At 44.3% G+C, this 17,815-nt stretch overlaps 1 protein-coding gene across 6 annotated transcripts in view; it reads right to left on the reverse strand.

The window, feature by feature from the left end:
* Window positions 1-8,557: 8,557 nt before the first annotated feature.
* The window catches only part of TYMP (thymidine phosphorylase), a 92,112-nt gene continuing 82,854 nt past the window's right edge, over window positions 8,558-17,815 (reverse strand). For all 6 annotated transcript variants that reach the window (XM_068097668.2, XM_068097644.2, XM_068097685.2 and 3 more), the window contains 5 exons: window positions 16,142-16,260; window positions 15,899-16,061; window positions 14,992-15,216; window positions 13,411-13,551; window positions 8,558-9,792 (listed from right to left, as the gene is read on the reverse strand). In XM_068097668.2, the coding sequence (XP_067953769.2) occupies window positions 9,605-9,792; window positions 13,411-13,551; window positions 14,992-15,216; window positions 15,899-16,061; window positions 16,142-16,260 (836 nt within the window). In that variant the 3' untranslated portion in view covers window positions 8,558-9,604. The remainder of the gene's footprint in view (window positions 9,793-13,410; window positions 13,552-14,991; window positions 15,217-15,898; window positions 16,062-16,141; window positions 16,261-17,815) is intronic.

The following is a 17,815-nucleotide window of genomic DNA, read 5'->3' on the forward strand; positions in this document are numbered from 1 at the left end:
AAGCCGAGCAATGCATATGATGGTCAGTCTCCTGTAGGTTGGGTCCGTCCGGCATTTTCGATTCTGGGGAGGAGGCATACTCGGGCCGAGGTTCCAAGGTCCATCTCGGTGCAGAGCCCTTCGGTCTCCGGCCCGATGACCCAACCTCGCCCGGTCGGAACACTGCCCCCGCCAGGGGGCGAAGGTCCAACCTGGCCGACCTCCCCCGGAATCGTGCCGGTCGCCGTTACGATGCGGCACCGACCAAACAGGGCAGAGCTCGGCCCGAATCGTGCATGGCGCTCCTTGCAGGAGCGCTGCGGCAACGATCCACGCCGGCTCCCGCAGCACACAAAGAACACCACGCCCGGAGAGCTCGCGTCGGTTATACGTCAGCCTAACCACTGCCCCGGTCAGCATCGATGCTCGGATCGCATTCTCACATCCACACCTCGCGACCCTTTCTTTACTCACACAACGCGGCGCTCCAGCACCTCTCGTACATCCCATACACTCCGTCATTGCACTTGCTCGTGCATTCTCTTTCGCTCCACACTCAGGTGCACACCACTCATGTGCACTCATTCCTTCCACACACTCCATTACGCACTCCTCTCGCGCACCTTCTTGCGCACTCTCCTCCGGTACGTACTCCGTAACCACCCCGGGTTTGCACTCTTGCATCCACCCACTCAGTGCACACCTACCCATGGGTGTGCCATCTCCTGCTGCACACCCAATCATGCGCTCCAGTGTGCATCCCCGCACACGCTCCTCAGCCAACTTAGGTGTGCACTGTGCATCCTCGCACACTCTCTCCATCCATCTCACTCTCTGTATCACACTCACTCTCACACATACACTCCATTGTGCATTCACCCTCACTTTCACACTCTGTTGTGCATCCTTCCTCACACTCTGTAATACACTCGTGCTCCGGCGGCGTCCGCACACGCGTGCCATTCCCTTTCATACACCTCTCCACGGACCTTCCCCAAGCGCCCGGTGACGTCTGGATCCCAAGCGCGCGAAAAATCCTTTCGCGCCAAACCTTTTCGCGCCATATACAGCCCGGCTTACCTTCGGGATCCTCTTCTCCACACGCACCTGCAAATCTTTATTGGGATTAGAAAGTACGGCATCATGATGTGAACACGGACTTTGCACATATTCCATCTTTTCCTTCCATTCATGTACTAACTCTGCCGTCTTCTTAATCCCAATTTCCACTATTTCTTTTTCTTTAATTTATTTTTCCTTGTTAAGCTCGATGGCCGCTGGTGCTAATAAAATAAAATTCTGTAATTCAGCGGTCGTCGGCTTCTCTATCCCCCGAGTCGCGATTTCTATTCCGGACAACTTGACTGCGCTTTGCTCCAACTCGCTTTTCCCACGTTCCTCAAGCCGCGCTACCTCGTCGCGTACCCCCGCAACCTTTCCACTCGATCTGCGGTCTCTGTCCTTCCCCATCTGTTTTATCTCATACCTGGCTTTCTCCCTCGCCAACCCCTCGTTTATTTCTCGGGCCTGGCCACCCACGTCCTCCAACTGGCCCCCTAATTTGCTTCCGAATCCCCCCAATTTGACTTCCCATTCTATTTCCCAAATTACTCAACCCGTCTCTCAATCCCCCAATTTGGTTTCCCACTTGCTCACTATTGGCTCTCATTTCTCCCATCTCCTTACTCAATCCCCCAATTTTTCTATCTAATCCCCCAATTTGGTTGCCCATATCATTTTTCCATCCCTCAATTTGGTTTCCAAACCCCATTTGTATGGCTGCCTGCAGCTGCGCAATGAGGTCCTGCATATTCATCCCTCCCATCTGCGCAGCGGGCGGGGCCCTCGTCGCCATGTGCGAGGCGCTGCCATTTTGTGTGCCTGCAACCCCCACTGCCTCACCTTCATTCCTTTCCTCCTCCATCTCTCCCAATTGTTCCACTTCTTCCCGGGGGTCCTGTGTTGCCTCTAACTCCTCTTCTACCTCCTCATTTACCCCCACCGGCATCCGATCGCCTTGGCTATCCATGGCATGATTCAAAATGTAGGTGTTAAATAAAATTTCGGCCGCTCGTAATTTTGACCAAATTTTTTCAAAAGATAAACATTTTTGGTTTGGGTCCAAATCCCACTCCCGGACACCAATTGTTGCGGCCATTAGCACAATTGGTGTCCAAAATTGTCTAAAAAAATTTAGTCCCCGGTTCAGGTCCAAATCGCACTCCTGACACCAATTCTTACGGATCTCGGACGTCAGCTCTCCCCTGATCAAGGGGGGGGGGGGTGCGGTTAATCCCCCTGTCCTTTTATCTGGCCGACGCCGAGTCCTGGAAGTTATACGCCCCTTCCGGTCGGTATTAGGTAGGGTTATCGGTCGACTTAGTCTGAATAGCTAATTACTAACACCGACCGTGAAGCAGGGAAATAACTCCTGCCAGAACCACGGCGTTAGTGGACACGCCGAGCGAAGCGAGCCGCGATTCGGACCGTTAGCAAGGACTAAACCCGATTATGGTGGTTCCGATCATGCCACGTTTACCCAATGAGGGAAAAGACGGATGCGATCGGATAAGAGGAAACCAAGAAAGAACAGGGCAATTTATTAACAATGTACAAGAAGGAGAAGAGGAAACGAAAGAAATGTGCAGGATAGGAAGAGGAAGAAGAAGCACACAGGGCAGCCTTAACCAGTCTTATTCTTAATACCCCAGGACAAACGGGCCCGTCTCAGACACTCACATGGGGATTGTAGATGGTTGATGGTCACCAACGCGTCCAGGCTCCAGCCCAGCTCCGGTCCAGGCTCCGATCCAGGCTCCGGTCCAACGGACAAAACCCGACAGGCAGCTTCGCGTATAGTGGAACGCGAATGGACAATTTAAATAGCGGGGGGAAGGCTGGTGTCCTGCGTACGTAATATGCATACTATTCATGCCAAACGCCCCCTCTCCAATGTCCTCTTAATAAGCGCGCTTCCTTACAGTCCTCACAGTCCTCCCTTATGAGCGCTCTCCCAACCAGTTCTCTTGCAATCACGACAGTCCTCTACGCGCAGTCCTGTTGCAAAGTGCGTTTCCAACCAGATCACTTAATACACGCTGCCGCTGTAAGTCCTCGCTGGCAAGTCCTGTGAAAGGGCTTTGCGCTCGCTTTTATAACTCAACCAAGCGATCGCTCCGCGAGCCCCAAAGCCACGCCTGTCGGCGATGTCACTTCAGCCCTGGTTGGCTGGTTATCGCTTACCGGCCACGCCCTGATGGTGGGTTGACGTGGCCACACCTTCTTCCTGGCGCTCCGCCCCCTTTCTCGGGCCTCACCTCGTGGTTTATGGCGGTGTTTGGGCAGAAGCCCAGCGAGGTGGCGAACAGCTAAGGCTGCTGCACTGGCCGAGGTGCGTAACAATTTGGGAGGGCCATGGGGCAGACTGGAGGGCGCGTAATGGCGTCGCTTGGAGAGGGAGGCTTTCAAAATGGACGAATGGGGACCTACTCCTTATTTGATTGACACAACGCAGATTCAACTATTGGAAACATGGCCTTAACTATACACATATTAATGAAATAACTGAAGTCCGATGGTGACCGACGTGTTGCTTGTGGCCTAACTATGGGGTGCAACCTTTAACCTTTTAAATAATGTCATATTTACAAATGTGGGTTCTCAAGACCACAACAATATATATATATATATATATATATATATATATATATATATATATATATATATATATATATATATATATATATATATATATATATATATATATACTGAAACGCAAAAGAAACTTACCACCTTTGAAACCTTTAAATATCAACAATAACACTGCGTGTAGTAAATGTGTGAACTTATTTGTGGACAATAGTGTCCTCACTGTCAGACAAAACGGTCACGGATGGTCACTTGAACCTTCAATGGTCACTTCAAAGCACAGCTGTTGAACAGCCGTTTTGACTGTCAGTGATTAGCCAAGGGGTACGGGATAATTTTAATGAGCTGCACGTGATGTCTTGACATTGGCTTTAAAAAGGCCAGTGCAAAATGGGCATTTTGAACGAAAAATTTGACCATTTTGACCAACTTCAAAAAGACCGAAAACGCAAAAGAAACTTACCACCTTTGAAACCTTTAAATATCAACAATAACACTGCGTCTAGTAAATGTGTGAATTTATTTGTGGACAATAGTGTCCTTACTGTCAGACAAAACGGTCACGGATGGTCACTTGAACCTTCAATGGTCACTTCATAGCACAGCTGTTGAACAGCCGTTTTGACTGTCAGTGATTAGCCAAGGGGTACGGGATGATTTTAATGAGCTGCACGCGATGTCTTGATATTGGCTTTAAAAAGGCCAGTGCAAAATGGGCATTTCAATCAACATGCCACGATTGTCAAGGGATCAACGGCAGCGTGCCCTGGGCATGCTGCAAGGCGGACTGAGCTACCGTGAGGTGGCACGTCGCCTTGGCTGTTCACACCAGACGATATCGGCCCTGGTGGACAGAGACACCCTCCACAACTCTGCAGATGACAGACCTCGATCAGGGAGGCCAAGAGTCACCACTGCAAGGCAGGACAGGCAGATGGTCCGAAGTCACCTGCGGGATCGATTCCGTCCAGCATCCCGCACTGCGGCAGAAACTCCGGGGCGTGCAAACCCACGGATCTCCAATGATACTGCATGAAGACGACTGCATGACTATGGCCTGACTGCCAGAATACCATACAGAGGCCCCGTGATGACGGCTGCCCATCGCCGCAACCGACAGAGATGGTGCCAGCAGCATCAGCGGTGGACCTTGGCGCAGTGGAACGAGGTCGCTTTCAGCGATGAGTCAAGGTTCTGTGTGGACAGTCCTGATGGGCGTGAGCGTGTCTGGAGAAGAACTGGCGAGCGATATGCCGATTGTTGCGTGCGTCAAGCCAACAGGTGGGGTGGCCCAAGTGTGATGGTGTGGGCCGCCATATCAGGCCGGTACAGGACGCCACTGGTGGTTGTGGATGGGAATCTTAACGCCCAGCGGTATGTGGATAACATCTTGCGACATCATCTGCTGCCATTCCTGCTAGACCACCCAGAACTGAGAACCTTTCAGCATGACAACGCTCGTCCCCATGCTGCTCGCTTTACCACTGCATTTCTCCAAGGTGAGAACATCAACACCATGCAGTGGCCTGCGCTCTCCCCTGACCTGAATCCCATAGAGCACCAGTGGGATGAGCTTGGGAGACGCGTAGTTGGCAGGGCCAGGACACGGGCAGAGCTGCTTCAGACATTGAGGACTGAGTGGGACAGAATCCAGCAGCAATCCATCCTAAAACTGGTAGGCAGTATACGCCGATGATGCACTGCTTGTATCCAAAACAATGGTGGACACACACGCTATTGAAAGGGGACTGACATTGCACCCTGTGCTGTTCTGTACTGTAGAACAAACTGATGAGATGGTGTATCTTGGTCAAAAACTTGACGTGTCATCAATAAAATGCCAATGTTTCAATTAGCAATTGTTGGTTTGTTTTATTTTGAACTGTTACAATTTTATTACATTTCAAACAAGTGGTAAGTTTCTTTTGCGTTTTCGGTCTTTTTGAAGTTGGTCAAAATGGTCAAAATGGTCAAATTTTTCGGTCAAAATGCCCATTTTGCACTGGCCTTTTTAAAGCCAATATCAAGACATCACGTGCAGCTCATTAAAATCATCCCATACCCCTTGGCTAATCACTGACAGTCAAAACGGCTGTTCAACAGCTGTGCTATGAAGTGACCATTGAAGGTTCAAGTGACCATCCGTGACCGTTTTGTCTGACAGTGAGGACACTATTGTCCAAAAATAAGTTCACACATTTACTACACGCAGTGTTATTGTTGATATTTAAAGGTTTCAAAGGTGGTAAGTTTCTTTTGCGTTTTCGGTCTTTTTGAAGTTGGTCAAAATGGTCAAATGTTTCGGTCAAAATGCCCATTTTGCACTGGCCTTTTTAAAGCCAATATCAAGACATCACGTGCAGCTCATTAAAATCATCCCGTACCCCTTGGCTAATCACTGACAGTCAAAACGGCTGTTCAACAGCTTTGCTATGAAGTGACCATTGAAGGTTCAAGTGACCATCTGTGACCGTTTTGTCTGACAGTGAGGACACTATTGTCCGCAAATAAGTTCACACATTTACTACACGCAGTGTTATTGTTGATATTTAAAGGTTTCAAAGGTGGTAAGTTTCTTTTGCGTTTCAGTATATATATATATATATATATATATATATATATATATATATATATATATATATCGTTTTTGGCCCTATCTGATGTCAATGGCAAAGAATCACTTAAAAAAATTATCGTATCCTGATCTTACCAAAATCGAGTCAATTTGTCCTCATCACACACCCAACCTGTCCACCAAAGTTCGTCTGAATCTGTCCATAACTTTTTGAGATATTGTTATATAATATTATTTTTGCCTAGTGTTGGCTTAGCGGATAGGGTGCCGGCTTGGGATCCTAGGATCGTGGGTTCGAATCCCAGGCGATCGCTGAATTAACACCAGGGGGATGAACTCAGCCTGTCATCCTTCCAAGGTCGGCAAATTGAGTACCAGTTCACTGGTAATTCCCAATGTGTCGCAAAAGGCGACTAACAGGGTTGGCGGCAGGAAGGGCATCCGGCTGTAAAATATTGCTTCAGAAAGGGGACCACGGTGCCCGAAAAAGGCCAACCCCTACTCTGCTGGGAAAAATGTCCTCTAAAGGTGGTTCTTGCAGTATCTCTTAATGGTGAAGAATCGTTTAAAAAAATTCTCATATCCAGATCCTCACCAAAAATCGAGTCAATTCATTCTCGTCACACATATAAAAGCCTAACCTACTTATCAAATTCCGTCTGAATCTGTCCACACCTTTTTGAGATATCCTTATCACAGACAAACAAACAAACAAACAAGAAATATGTCGTGCATAGCAAAATACTTGTGAAATCTCTAAAATAAGTTGTTGACCTTTTAGCTTATGTTGACCTCAAAAAGAATTGGTGGCTGAATTCAGTGCAGTGATATGCACATCCTCTTCAAATTTCAAGTCAATCAATGAAAATTGAGGATTTTTGAAATTCCACCTCAAGTTGTTGACCTTTGGCACATTTTGACCTTTTGGCCTATGTTGACCTAAAATATAATTGGGGGTTGAATTCAGTGACCAGATATGCAAATCCTCTTCAAATTTCAAGTCAATAGGATGAAAATTAAGGATTTTAGAAATTTGACAAAGTTGGTGACCTTTGGCCTCAAAGTCAATAGGCTTCTTGCATATGACCAACTCTACCATTTGGTGAAGTTTCGTGAAGATTGGTTTAAAATTGTGACCTGTAGGTGATTGACAGACAGACAGACAGACAGACAAACAGACAGAATAACACACAAGACCAACCAATATACTTGAAAAATCTTCAATTTTTGCAAGTAACAAACAGACAGGGGTGAAAACGAATGTGGTCAGAGGTATACATAACCTCCAACCACCTTCCGTGGCGGAGGTAAATATATGAACAATTCACCAAGGATAAAATGAAATCACTTCAAAAATGATGCAATAAAAGATAACTTGAAATGTGCACAATTTACATGATCAAAGAGAAATGCAACAGGTGGAAAACCTGCAACAACAATTTAATACAATTGACTCCAGAGAGGAAATAAGAACAATTAACTGAAGAAACTCGTGGCATCGGACATAATTGACTCGACAAATCCTTTATGAATATGAAATGCAACCGATTCAAGAAACGAACAGTTGCACTGTTAAGAAAAGTTACAGAAAATAAAGTTGGAAATGAGGAATCGACCTCTTTCATTTAAACAACTGACGTTTCTTGATGTTCTTTAAAATTGTAATTCAAACTACGAGCCAAGAACCCGTCCGTTAATTCCCCCACTTTTATGATTTGTAATGCAGGCTTCCACCAGGTGGCGCTACAACATACACATTTTGGATCCCACGTACCATACTCTGTCCAAGTCTTAGAGAGCATTGGATCTGCCGAAGCAGTTCCTTTGCAATGGGTCATGTTTAGCGGTCTGAACATTGACTAATGATAACCTACCTAAGACTTGAACATTGACTCACGATAACCTACCTAAGACTTGAACATTGACTCACGATAACCTACCTAAGACTTGAACATTGACTCACGATAACCGACCTAAGACTTGAACATTGACTCTGTGACAAATGGCTCAGCCAAGACTTTAACAGACTCTTCCTTTGGAAATGCACCTCATATAAATAAACTTTTCATAATACGTATTAATATACTATAATCTACCAAGTCACTCCTTTGAGCTACAAATCTCATGATCTGGAGTCTTAGAGCATCAGTCCCATTCTGATTTTTAACAACATACGTGAAGTTCTGAGCCAATGTCCAGGAAATTATAAACTTGAATGGTACTGGTCTTCAAGTCTTGGATTTGTGCCCTTCACACTGTTAATCTCATGCAAAAGATGTGGTGTGATGATGTGACTATCAATCGTTTATCGCTTTAAAAAAAATCAAGAGGCAAAATAAAATTATGATGGCAAGATAAGTTTTATGGAACAGTTTTAATGATCTTTCAGATACACAATTGAGAGGAAAATGTATATGTGCCATTAAAAAAAAAAATACATTTTTCATCATCATTTAGAAGTTTTCAGCTTGGAAGATTTGCACTAAAGTATTTTAATTTTAATCAATTAATCCGAAAAACAATTCCTTGGTAATTCACAAGGAAAAAAGGAAAAAAATCGATTCCTAATTTAATTGCTTGGTGGATGTAAAATATCCCACGGTGTCCTTCGCGAAGAGTATGCGAGCTATCGCCATCACTGTGACCAAATCACCATGCCGCGTCAGTGACACATGTAAAGTTTCGAGTCAATCAATTTGGTGGTTTGGGAGAAGTTTTTTTAAGGTTTTAGGTTACATCCAATATGGCTGCCAAAGCATGTGACATATGATGTCATAAATTTAATATTTGAATACAAATGGGTCATAGATTGTGCATGCAATTTCAGATTTTTAGGATAAGGAATTCGATTAAAACATTTTTAGCGAGAATACCACTTCACCTATGATGTCATCATTTCATGCTTTTGTTCCCCCATTGGGAGTACTTGACAATGTGCCAAGTTTCAAATTTTTCCATTCAGTGGTTTCGGATAAATCATTTTTTTTATTATTTGCGTTTAATCCAAGGTGGCTGCCATACAATGTGACCTATAACGTCACAATTATCATAAAAAACATTCTGCATAGGTGTCACTCCTACCCTGAAAGTTTTGTCTCAATCAGCCATGTGGTTGCTGAGAAAAACGAGGTTTAGCCCGTACGGACAGACGGACGTACGTACGTAGGTACGGTCAGACAATCCGAAAACATAATGCCTCCGGCCACCTTTGGGGGCGGAGGCATGAAAAAGGAAAAGGTTTTTTTTTTTAAAGGTTTTTTTTTTTTTTTTTTTAATGTGAAAAAAAAGGTTGAGCAAAACCTTCATTGTGTAGTATAGAATTGAAATTACCTTTTGATTGATTATCTCCAAATAAATTGCTATATTGAAGTACCGAGAAGCAAAAGTAGAGTGTTGCGCATGTTATTGCATTGAGGCGGTCAAGTGTTTCTCAGCTTCAATGAGGTTCAGGTCTTCTGGACGAATAATGTGAGTGATGCGTTTGGAAGTTTGGACCTTTGATGACGCAATAGTCACAGAAGCATGAGCAGCTGACATCTGTTCATCTGTGAGCTGAGAGTGGTTGTGAAAAACACGAATCCATGGCTGCCCTGTTGAGGCAAAAAGTGCAAACCTTTATTGTATTCATGATTTAAAAAAAGTTGTTCACCAACAATGTATATTCAAACAAATGATAAAAAATTGGTTATTGAAAACATTCCTTTGGTTGTTCACTTTTACAGTTGTTGATCTAAATTAGAGGCATGAGGCCATTCGCTCCAGTACCAGCTCAATGCTAGCTTAACTTTGGTTACCAACATGGATCTGCATACCTAGTATAGGACATGTAATGACTAATGACATAGGACATAGGACATGTAGGACATGTAATGTCTGCATACCGTTGATATCCTACTGAATCTTGGACTTAAGTTCAATCTTCATACTGTGTTCAACAGAGATAATCCCATTTGGTGTTCTAGGAAGGTTTATATTTCTGCATACAATGTTTATAATGTCACACTCGGATGTTTACTGCAAATGAATATTCAGAAACAGCTGGTATTTGGAAACTCAATGTCAATCAAGTCTATAAACTAAGATGGCAGCCCTGACCAATAGCTCTCACTTTGTTTTGCTGCTCTCATTTATTAGTCCTCTACCGGATTCACCAGAGGGGACTATAGGATTACTCTCCGTCCGTCTGTCTGTCGGTCTGTCCGTCCATCCATCCATCCATCCGTCCCACCTGTGTTTTTTCGGACTATTTTCCCATACCCTTTAACATATTCAAATGAAACTTCGTACATGGCTTTATTATGTTAAGATATAGAACAAGTTCAAGTTTTGTGGCGTTTCATCAATTTTCCACAGAGTTATGCTCTTTGCTCGCTCTTGCAAAGGTCCCGCTGGTGTAATTATTGGAATCTTGACTTGAAAATGGATTATTCATATTACTTTCCAACAGGGGACCTCTCTGTCTGAGCCAGTTTACTCTGATGTTACAAGCACCTTGACTTAACTTTGGTCACAAACAATGATCCGTAACATAGAACATTTCTGCATACCGGTGATATCCTGCTGAATATTGCCATGTCATGGAAATTCAGCCCACCCATTTTGAGGCTAGTTACAGAACTTCTGACCAATGGTGAAGATATATGGCTTTGTGTCCCATTGCTTTAGCTGTGCCTGAGCTTTGTGCTATGGCTGGAAACTTCCGAGCTGACTTGTAATACTCTAAATCTTGGACTTAACCACTTCAATCTCCTCACCGTGTTCAATACAGATCAGTGCAAGTGAAAAGCTGCATTAAACAATTGGTTCATGTCCGTCCATCTTTGGTCTATCTCTTTGCTGATGACTCCACTCTCTGCCGCTCCATACCTCATCCCTCAGATCGGCAGTCTGCAGCCTCCTCACTCTCTGCAGACCTGGACAAAATCACAGACTGGTCAAACAAGTGGAACATGTCTTTCAATCCTGACTAATCTCACACTCTCACTTTGTCTCTCAGAAAAGACCGACTGGACAACCCTCCAATCTACTTTCTCAACAATCCTCTCCAAGAAGTTCTGTCACTCAAGCTTTTGGTCTCACTATCTGCCATGATCCTTCCTGGGAAAACCACATTTCCAAGCTGGCCTCCAAAGCCAGTTGCTGACTGGGCATCCTCCGTCGTGCGAAGTCCTTCCTTGGCACACCTGAGCTCCACATCACATACAAAGCTTTCATCCACAGCTCAATGGAATACTGCTCTCCCCTCTGGGCTGGTGCTCCTGCCTCATACTTAGCTCGGCTTCATGCTGTTGAAACCAAAGCTTTCAGAATCATTGGAATTCCCGCGATGAAGCCGATTGTGAGGGCCTTTCACTCACCCACTGCAGGCAGGTTTGTGGTCTTTCTGTCTTCTACCGACTCCTCACCGGCCTTGCTCCCCCAGCTCTGCCTGTGCTCTGTCCTGCAAATATTCCTACAGGTCACACAAGATTTGCTTGCAACCCTCTTCTGGTGAAACTGCCAAAATCAAGACTCTCTGCTCACCTTCACTCTTTCATTCCTCTTTTCTCCCACCTCTGGAAAAAACTCCCTCACTCTCCTCAATCCCACTCCTCCCTCCAGGTCTTTAAAACAGCTGTTCACCACCATCTCTCATCTTCCCTCATCCAAAACCTTGATCTTTTCTACCCCCGTTAATTCACCCCAGATCCTTTTTTTTAAAATACCAACTTCTTTCCTGGAAGTCCTAGCAGTGTCCACGTGTTTTATACCTCTCCCACCCTCTCACCCCCTTCCCAAGCCCTCTCCCTCCCACAGATCTCCCGATGTCCCTGCTCTCAAATGTTTTACTTGTGTGCTTCCCTCTCTCTCCCCATCTTGTCTCCTGCTCCCTTTATTATATGTTTTATGTGTCCGTTTGTTTTTTTAAATTAATGTTAGCTCTTACATGAGCCTCGATCTTGTATACAAAAAAAATAATCTGTCTGCCTACAAACGTCATTTTATGATTGAGGAACAATATTCCACCAAAAGTATCAATGTGCATTTATTTTTATTGTCGCTGCAGGATGGTCAGATTAGAACTCTGCCTCGGAGGAAGAGGAACGAGAGAGAGGCCTTGCTTGTAGGAGGAAGGAGGGAACTCGAGTGAGATCTGCAGAGGAGGAGGAAGAAGGGGCCTCGTGTGTGTGTGTGTGTGTGTGTGTGTGTGTGTGTGTGTGTGTGTGTGTGTGTGTGTGTGTGTGTGTGTGTGTGTGCGCGTCTTTGGAGAGATCACAAAGTTTCGTGTGAAAGGAGCACAAACAAGTGGTTCACGGAGGAGTAGTATACATTGATTATGGCTTTATCTCAAAGGAATCAACCTGAGCTGGGATCACCCTGTGTTTTTGGAAGAGGAGAAAGAGGGAGTAGGGCAAACAAGGAGGGCTCCGTTTAAAAAGGACAAAGGGGGCCCATGAGAACTGGTGGAGGCTGATCGTCACTGCCCTTTCTTGTGACTGATCTTCATCGCGCGCTGTTTGGCTTTCGGCATCTTGGGAGCTACTCGTCACTGGCTCTCATCTAGCACATGGCCTCCGAAGCGGGTTGCATTGAACTCTGTGTCCCCCCTGCACATCATAGAGAAAAGGGAAGTCCTCACCTGCATTCTAACCTTGTTGTATAAGTGTGATCTGTGGCGCCTATAGTGGGAGAGGTATTGCTTTATTTCCAATCATTGTTCATAAGTTTGAATATTCCCATTTACCTCGTTGTGTCCTATTGATTCACCTGGTTCATTCTGTTTTTGTTTATAGCGTCTTGTGTACCTTCCCCCCTGTACTTTTCTTATAAATAAATAATTTAAAAGGTAAGAAAATGTGTTCGAGCCCTCTTCTTTTTGTGTATGTTTGCCGTAAATTTCGGCCTCATTGAATGATCCTTGGGAACGGTGAAGTTGTAGAATTTATTGAATGCAGTGCAATTTTAAAAACGTTTGGGTATCTCTCGGGATGAAAAACCAGTGCTGAGGTATACTGTCTTAACAGAACCTCAGACGTGACAATACTTTGTTGTGTCTGAGACCTATGGCAATTAATGTTGTTCGTATAACCTTTTGAACGCGCCAAGCTTCAAAATTATTTTAATGCTGTTGTAAACAAGTAAAGGAAAAACATTTTATCACCAAGAAAGAGCTTTTTAAAAAGTAGTATTTAAAGAAGGTGTTGTAGAGGCAACAATGATGTACATACCCTTGTTTACAGGCTGTCCGACTGGGACGAGAATTTGAACCCCGACTTTGTGATCAATCACACCTCCAGTAGCTGTTCTCCCTGCCCCCATTTCGAGCAGGAGTTGAGCGAGGGCCATAGCATCGATGTCTTGCACCAAGCCTACCAAGCATGCATTTGCACAGTGCTCATGACAATATGCACGGCATACCGGCCAGATACAGTGCCTTCAGAAAGTATTCACACACCATAACCTTTTCACATTTTGTTGTGTTACAGCCTGAATTTAAAATGGATTAAATCAAGATTTGTTTGGCACTTATCTACACATTATACCCAATCATGTCAAAGTGGAATTTCTTTAATTTCTACAAAATAACTAAAAATGATAATACAGAAACATCTCATTTACATAAGTATTCAGCTTTGCACATCTGGATTTGGGGAGTTTCTCCCATTCTTCCTTGCAGATTTGCTCAACCTCTGTAAATTTGGATGGGGAGCATTCGTGAACAGCAATCTTAAAGTCTTTCCACAGATTCTCAATGGGATTCAACTCAGGGCTTTGGCTGGGCCACTCAAAGACTTTCACGTTCTTGTTCTGAAGCCATTCCAGTGTTGCTTTGGCTGTATATTTGGGGTCATTATCCTGTTGGAATGAAAATCTTCCCCCGCAGTCTAAGGTCCCTTGCACTCTGAAGCAGGTTCTCCCTAAGGATTTGCCTGTATTTGGCTCCATTCATTGTTCCCTCTATCCTTACAAGTTTCCCAGTCCCTGCCACTGAAAAGCATCCCCATAGCATGATGCTGCCACCACCATGATTCATGGTAGGGATGGTGTTAGATGGATGATGAGCTGTGCTCGGTTTCTGCCAGACGAAGCACTTTGCATTCAGGCAAGAGTTCAATTTTCATCTCATCAAACCACTGCATCTTTTGCCTCATGCTCTCAGTCTTTCACGTGCCTATTTGCAAACTCCAGTCATGCTGTCATGTGCCTTTTTCTCAGGAGTGGTTTCTGTCTGGCCACTCTCCCATAAAGCCTAGATTTGTGAAGTGCTGCAGAGACTGTTCTTCCAGCAGAAAATAGTCCAGTTTTGATTTGAAATCAAAGGAATCAAGTTACATTTAACGAGGGAGCAACTTCATGTTTTTATTAAATAAGCACCAATTATGGTTAACTTGGTACACACACCCGCTTCTAATCTGCCTAGCCTCAGTTTGAATCCCGACACAGATACAAACTGCCATCCTGGGGTTTCATAGGCCAGGTGATTCATCAATGTGTGTCCCGTCCCTTGAATAGACGTTAAGCTGGACGTCTCGTCTGCCAGCATTAGTTGGTGGACGTTAAAGATCCCACGTGTTCTTCACGAAGTTCCTGCCTTGACCAGCAGAGGGCATTGCATGAGCGGCACAGCCATGCTCTCATCCAATGATGCTACCTCACAGCCTAGTGCTGCATAATAATGAAGAAGAAGAAGAAGAAGAAGGAAGACAGTGATGTCACACGCAATGAGGAAGAAGAAGGAAGTCAGTGACACCACAGATATGAGCGAACAAACCACCACCGGAAGTGCAATTTTGTTTCATTACACCTACCTCCAGCATCAGCCCGAATGTCTGTGTGGGCAGGGGCCTGTCCCAGGGTACCAGAAAAGTCTTTATCTTGGCAAAGACGATGGGCCACATCAAGCTCAACACCCTGGGCCACTAACATCGCCTGGAAGCGTGCAAGTGCCGAACCATCCTTCAAGCTCTTCTGTATAATTTCGCTGCCTTCTTTGGCCGAGCCAGCCTTGCCGACATTGTGCAGGAGAAGCCCACCTAAAATTGATGAATGATGTTACCAACACAGCACAATATGTCACTGTTATGTTAAAGCCAGTACAGTAGCAGCCATTATTGGAGCCGCTACATGAAATAGTTATTGTCATGCTTTTCAAGGTATATTCCATCAGTATGTTACCGAGACGTTTCATAGTATGAGGCCTTCATTTTACTTCTGTGTTTTGAGTGTCAATGAGCAAATTGCTAAAGACTTATAAGGTACAAATCTTAAATCTAAAGCTGTAATAAGCAGAGATGGAGTGTTGGCTTCACATAATCCCATAGACATAAAAGGAAAATAATTACTTGGAAATTAAGAGTCATCTCAAACTTAGCATCGGGAATTGGGTAATCTATGAGTGTTTGACCCATAATAGGATTGCAGGGAGGTAGAGTTGTGACAACAGACGAGGGACAGGAGAAGACCATGAGACTACTAATATTATGTGGTAGGAACTGTGATGTTCAGGTCCTGAGAGTTCACCACATCTGGGAGTAAAGGGTAGGATTCAGTTGAGTAGCAAAATCTCATTAACTATCAGGTGAGAAGGACAAAATCAGGTTACAATTTGGGATAAAAATTAACAAGTTTTTATATTTTTAAAATACGATGCATTACGGGGAAATCGAAGGGAGCGGAATGTGTAAGTTTTCTAACCCGCTCTGATATACTCCTTACCTAAGGTAACAACAAGCTCATTGAGATCTTCTGGACCCTTTCCATGTAAACATTCCACTGTCTCCATGACCTCCAATGCATTTCCAATACGAAGGCCAATGGGATGATCCATTTGACTGAGCACAGCAACAATTTTAAGTCCCAAATCGGCCCCGGTCCTCACCTGAAACAGTACGGGTGAGATGTGAGGTCTCCCTAGAGTCTGATTAACTGGATTGACCAAGCAGTGCATCAGGTTCTTACCAACATCTCTGTAAGTTCTTGAGCAATTTTTAATGTCTTGCAAAATGCAGCTTTTCCATATTTCACATCCAGAACCAATGCTGATAGTCTTTCCGAAAGCTTCTTGGACAAAATGGAAGCTGTACAAAAGGTAAAGTTGGAGGTTCGTCAAATATGGTTAGAACATACTTGGTTAATTCAAAAAGCTTAAAAGCAACACAATTGCAAACATATTAACAAAACTTCATAGGTTTTGCTGTCAAAACCAAACTGGGTGGTGTCATGGCCTGAGCGTCCGCTTTCAGTCTGGGAGGTCTGCGGAACGAACCCCGGCCGAATCATACCAGAAGACTTTAAAATGGGGTAGGTGCTGCTTTCTTACCTGACTTTCAGCTATTAAAAAGAATAGAGCACGGACAAATAGCCATAGGGTGGTAATAATAGTACAAGCATTTACAGGCCTAGTGGCTTCCTGCATTTAAGTTACTATAGTACACCCGCAGACTCCGGGAGTGGCAGGAGGGGTCATTCCTCTTTGGGATATATAGATTACAGTCGATCTATGGACGGATCTCAAGAACATTGGGTGTGTGTTCATTTACCAAGTTTCTTGTGGAGAGATCGCCAAGTAGTTTAAGCATTCGAGGAAGCACTCCATTCAAAACTGTTAAGGAACGGTTGGCTTGGCAAGCGCTAGCTAGCTGCTTGGTAAATGAGCACAACCCGGGCTTCTCCCTTTCAGTTTCGTGTTAAACAGCAGGAGCAAGTTTCAAAAGTTCACAACGAAAAACGCCAGGAAGGCGTTTCTTTCTCAGAGTTAGCGCCAGGAAGGGTCATGTTATTAACCCAGCACTTATGGGGTACCTAGAGTACAGTAGATCTTCGCTCAGTTCTGCAAGTAAAACTTACCTCACGCATGTTGGGATTCCTCCAAATTTCTTCATTTAGAGTTATAAAGAGCATTAGCGACTGTTTAAAAAGCGAATCATATGTGTTTGTGTTTCATAAGAATAATTACTGTTCATTAATATTCATTACTTCTGGTAGAGGCCGTTGCTCCCACGAAAACACCATGATAAGCTATTTATATACATTGACTCGCCAGAAAAACCCCTTGGGGAGGTGGGATATTATTGGTATTAATATTGTTTTGTAATAACATTAATATTACGCTATTATCGTTAGTTTTGTTATTCGAAGCGGCCTTTGAAAAGCGCAACGATAAAGCTAACTTAATATGGCTATACACCTCAACACGCAACCCCATTGACGGCAATGGCAGGGAAAACCCGCTCGGGGGAGAAAACCCCCTTGGGGAGGGGGGCAAATGAATGCGCTACAGCCTTCATTGTGTAACCCTTCGTCATCCTGTCAAGTTTGGTTGAGATTGGATAAGTAACGACAGAATGTATTGTCGTCAAAAATTCATCAGACAGACAGACACAAATGGCGTATTTTAGTATGATGATTTGTCAGTGAGCTCTATTAAAAATTGTTGTACACACAGTACTGGGGAACAGATTACTGACTGGGAAAGGTTCACTCATTCCGATTTGGGATATTTTTACTGGCACCATGCATACTGGTGGATATAATTAACCTCCATAGTTCACGGCACACAAATATACAATGTGCTTAAATCAAAAGATTTCAAAGAATGCAGGACAATCAGCTCTTTTACACAACTAAAACATA

The sequence above is a fragment of the Myxine glutinosa genome, chromosome 1 (assembly GCF_964187855.1).
Source record: "Myxine glutinosa chromosome 1, kmMyxGlut1.1, whole genome shotgun sequence".
NCBI lineage: Eukaryota > Metazoa > Chordata > Myxini > Myxiniformes > Myxinidae > Myxine > Myxine glutinosa.